Source organism: Formica exsecta, unplaced genomic scaffold (genome assembly GCF_003651465.1).
Source record: "Formica exsecta isolate Colony F162 unplaced genomic scaffold, ASM365146v1 scaffold127, whole genome shotgun sequence".
Lineage (NCBI taxonomy): Eukaryota > Metazoa > Arthropoda > Insecta > Hymenoptera > Formicidae > Formica > Formica exsecta.
In genome coordinates, this window is record NW_021848602.1 from 231106 (window position 1) to 235565 (window position 4460).

At 26.3% G+C, this 4460-nt stretch overlaps 1 protein-coding gene across 1 annotated transcript in view; it reads right to left on the reverse strand.

Moving 5' to 3' along the window:
• LOC115245696 (laccase-like) overlaps positions 1 to 3239 on the reverse strand; it is a 222779-nt gene extending 219540 nt beyond the window's left edge. The window contains exons 1-2 of the mRNA XM_029824122.1: positions 2371 to 3239; positions 1498 to 1651 (exon numbers count right to left, since the gene is read on the reverse strand). Coding sequence (XP_029679982.1) covers positions 1498 to 1651; positions 2371 to 2464 — 248 coding nt within the window. The 5' untranslated portion in view covers positions 2465 to 3239. The remainder of the gene's footprint in view (positions 1 to 1497; positions 1652 to 2370) is intronic.
• Positions 3240 to 4460: the final 1221 nt, after the last annotated feature.

Sequence of the window (4460 nt, forward strand, 5' to 3'; positions counted from 1 at the left end):
TATTTTTTCATTAAGTACTTTTTGAGTTATTTTATATTTTAATCTGACATATTTTGATATAAAAATTGAAATATCTCGTAAAATATTTAGTTTTCGATAATCTTACCGTAATACTTGTATGTACAGAATAATGAGACAAATCAATTAGTGTAAAGAAAAAAACAAATAATTGTTTAAAAAAATACATTGTAAATAATTACATACTTTTTCTTAAAAACAATTATTTTTTTTATGCTAATTGATTTGTCTCATTATTCTGTACATAAAAGTATTACGGTAAGATTATCAAAAACTAAATATTTTACGAGATATTTCAATTTTTATATCAAAATATGTCAGATTAAAATATAAAATAACTCAAAAAATACTTAATGAAAAAATACTTTATTATAGTGTTTTGAAAAGCTCTCGAGATAAGCTATAAGAATATGCAATAAAAAGTAGGCAGTTCCATTTAAAAAATTGAAGGTGACCTTGCTTTTTTATGGAAAAAAAAATGTTTGGTCAATTTTTATTATTGCAATTTGTTGCCGGTTAGAAACTGATAAATTTCTGTTTATAACTTTTTTATGTCAGATTATTGTAAATGCCTTAAAAATTGTGGCGACCGTTACGAGGACCACCCTGTATATACAGGGTGGTCCATTTTAAAAGAGCCAGTCAAATATCTCGAAAAATATGGAAGATACGGAAAAACGTTTTAGACAAAAGTTGTTTGGTTCGAAGGGGGACATAAGATAGTGCCATTGATGTGACCTTCGATAGACGAGCGACGGCTAAAATTTTTTGCAAGTTACTCAGAGCCATGTCCTTGACAACATATGTCAAGGTCATTGAAATCGATGAGGTCGGCGCTAATATCAAGGTTTACCAAATTTTTTTACAGTAATATACACTTTTCACAACTGGCCCATGTACTTGGCGCCTTTTTTAATCTTTTTTTTAAGTAAGTTTTTAGTTATTATAAGTATTACTTTAAAGCTAAGAAATGTATATACCTATAGCATACAAATTAAGTAGATTTATTTTTATATTATTTTTTACGTTCATAGGCAAAACTCGGAAGTTACTGTTTTTTTCATTGGTTTTCCCTAATCATTGACTGACAGACAGAAAATAGCAATGTCTGTTTTTTATTTATTTTTTGTGTCAATAAAATTAATATTGTATTATACTTTTTAAATATGTAGAAACTACAAATATAGTTCATTTATAAAAATTAATTAATTTTATGTATTTTTAAATTACTTAAAACGTTATATTTTATGCACATGTATTTTCACACATAATAAATGGAAAATACAATGAATAAAAAATACTTTTATAAGTAAATTAAATGAAAAATCAAATTAAATTATGTTTAATTTGTACTTTTTTGCTTAAAAAATTTATTAAATATGACCAGATCTTTTCTCTGAATTATTTATTTGTATATAAAATTAAATTATATACATAAATGCATAGATACATACAACAAACATATATACATATACTTACCGATTATTTGATGTATAATATTCAAGGACAAACTGATAATAACAATATTTTGATGATTCATTATCTTTGCATTCACGTGCACATTCTTCTGGGGTTGAAAAATGCATGGAGTTCTGATGTGTTGAAATAGTTGACTGATTCCAGAAAAAGGATGCTATTTAATATAATAATATATTTTTTAAATAAAATGTTACATTATTTTACAAGTTTTATAAGTTCACATTAAGTTAATTTATTTAAGGAAATGAATTTTTCATATTTTTGAAAAGACTGTTTCAATATAAGTGTATACCAATTGGACACAATGCTTATTGGCCAATTGAAAATGAGGACCTTTCATTGGCCAATTTTGCTGGTTGCCCTAGGCATTAGTCGATAAGTGATTGTGTCCAATCGCACTGTATCCAAATGAACTTCTCCCTTTCGATATAATCTCTAACATTACATAATTTGACGAGAATCGATTTATGTATAACGAATTATGACTTTATCAAAAGAGAAGTTTAACTGTATTTTTGCAAAAATCAAATTATTAATAGATTTTACTGCTTATTCTACATAAAAAAATTGTTAAAATAAATTGATTGTGTAGTAAATAATTTTTTATGACATTTTTCCTTACTACTTCTATACATATGTAGAATAATGCGAAAAAAATCAATTTATGTGAAGAAATGATAACTTTTAGTTCAAAATAATATGAAATATAACGTCTTAATTTACAAACATAAAAAATTTTATAAATTTCAAACAATATCATATATAATGACAAATATAATATATTTTTTCTTTATTAGAAAAGTAAACAAGAGTTTTTATTTTTTGCAAATATAGTTTTAAATATAAACTTAGTTTAAAACTTAAAGGGTTTACCTTTACAAAACTGAGCATTAATGCTTATCAAAAATATCAGTACAATTGCTGATGCAGATAGCGGCATGATAGAATAAAACCAAAAAAATCGCATATTTATGATCGCAAATAACAATATTTTCTGGACACAGTTTTGATGTGCACTTGCTTTTTTATCCGAATTTTACGGAACGACTAATATTACTTCTAGAAGGGACTTAATTTTTTATGTAAACGTACGCTTATCAATTCTGCCGCAAACTTGTAAGTTTATCACTTAAACAACTTTTTATTCACAAAAGTAATATTTTTATCTTAGTTTGTTGATTATTTATCGAATTTTAGGCTAATGCAGAGTGCGTTATTAACATAAGCTCATTTGAGATACATTATTGAAATGCGATAATCACATACACACACACACACACACACACACACCTATATATATACAGGGTGTCCGATAATAACCGTATCATCATATGCAGGTAGAATAGGCGAAACCGAGAAGAAGAAGTCCTTTACCATTTTACGATTTTTGTAATAACTATTAAGAAATTAATTTTAAAAAATCGGCCAATACCCAAAGGCACATTTATACGTACATTTATACGTAATAACGGCGCGATGCTTCGCAAGTTGATTAATTCTATCACTGTTATACAATTGATTTCATTAATAAAATTATTACAGATCAAGCTTCTGTAAATAATAGAACTTTTTTCATAACAATATTAATAATACTTGGTTAATTCTGAAATTTCTTTTAAAAGTATAGTTGTATAAAATGCAATAAAAGGTGCATTTTGTTTGACACTATTTTCACTTTGAAGGATTAATTAGGACGAAGAATCTTACACTTTGAAGCGAAACTAGCTTGAAAGAGCACACGCAATATCATGGATGTATTTGACGATTATGGCTTAAAATAAATAATAAAATTAAAAAGTTAAAAGAGGCTCAAATGATAAATATCAATAAATATCGATAATTATCAATTTTCTTCTTATTGATTATGGCTTACAAGGGAACCTCGCGAAACCGAAAATTCTGATTTTGATGAAACTTTACAGACATGTAGGGGGGTCAATAGATGAATTTAGAAATTTTCAGTTGCTGCCCAAAAACGGTTCTAAGGGGTGAAAGCACCCCTCATATATAAAGCGGCTTTTTACTTTTTTCGGTATATCTAAAAAACTATTCGAGATATTAAAAAATGTTTTATACAAAAGTTTTAGGGTAAAAACAGCTCTATTTAACAACATTAATAAACATTTGAAAAAACTAGTTTTTAAAAAGATTTCTGAAAAAATTTTTGTTTTAAATTATTTTTTCGAATTCTTATTAATGTGGTTAAATAGAGTTATTTTTACCATGAAACTTTTGTATAAAACATTTTTTAATATCTTGAATAGTTTCCGAAATATATCGAGAAAAGCGAAAAGCCGTTAGACACATAAGGGGTGATTTCACTCTTCAAAATCGCTTTTGGACGGCAACTGAAAATTTCTTAATTTATATATTTACTCCCTCGACATGTGTGTAAAGTTTCATAAAATTAAAATTTTCGGGTTCGCGAGATTCCGTTTAATAGTAAATGACTCTTGTAATTTACAGCTCGATAATAAAGACATAAGATATACAAGGTGTATCATTTTAAGTGATGCAGCTGAATATTTCTTAAAGTAAAAGAGATTGGAAAAAATTTTTCAGACAAAAGATGCATGATTTCGAAGAGGCCACATGATAAAAATATGGACTTGACCTTGAGTGACCTTTTCAAGGTGAGGTCAATGTGATCGATGTTTTCTTAAATGAAACCCCCCACGTTTTATTGCATATTCTTGTAGCTTATCTCGAGAGCTTTTCAAAACACTACAATAAAGTATTTGTTCATTAAGTACTTTTTGAATTATTTGATATCTTAATCTGACATATTTTTATATAAAAAATAAAATATCTCGTAAAATCTTTAGTTCTCGATAATCTTACCGTAATATTTTGATGTACAGAATAATGAGACAAATCAATTAGTATAAAAAAAATAATTGTTTTTAAGAAAAAGTATGTAATTATTTACAATGTATTTTTTTAAACAATTATTTGTTTTTTTT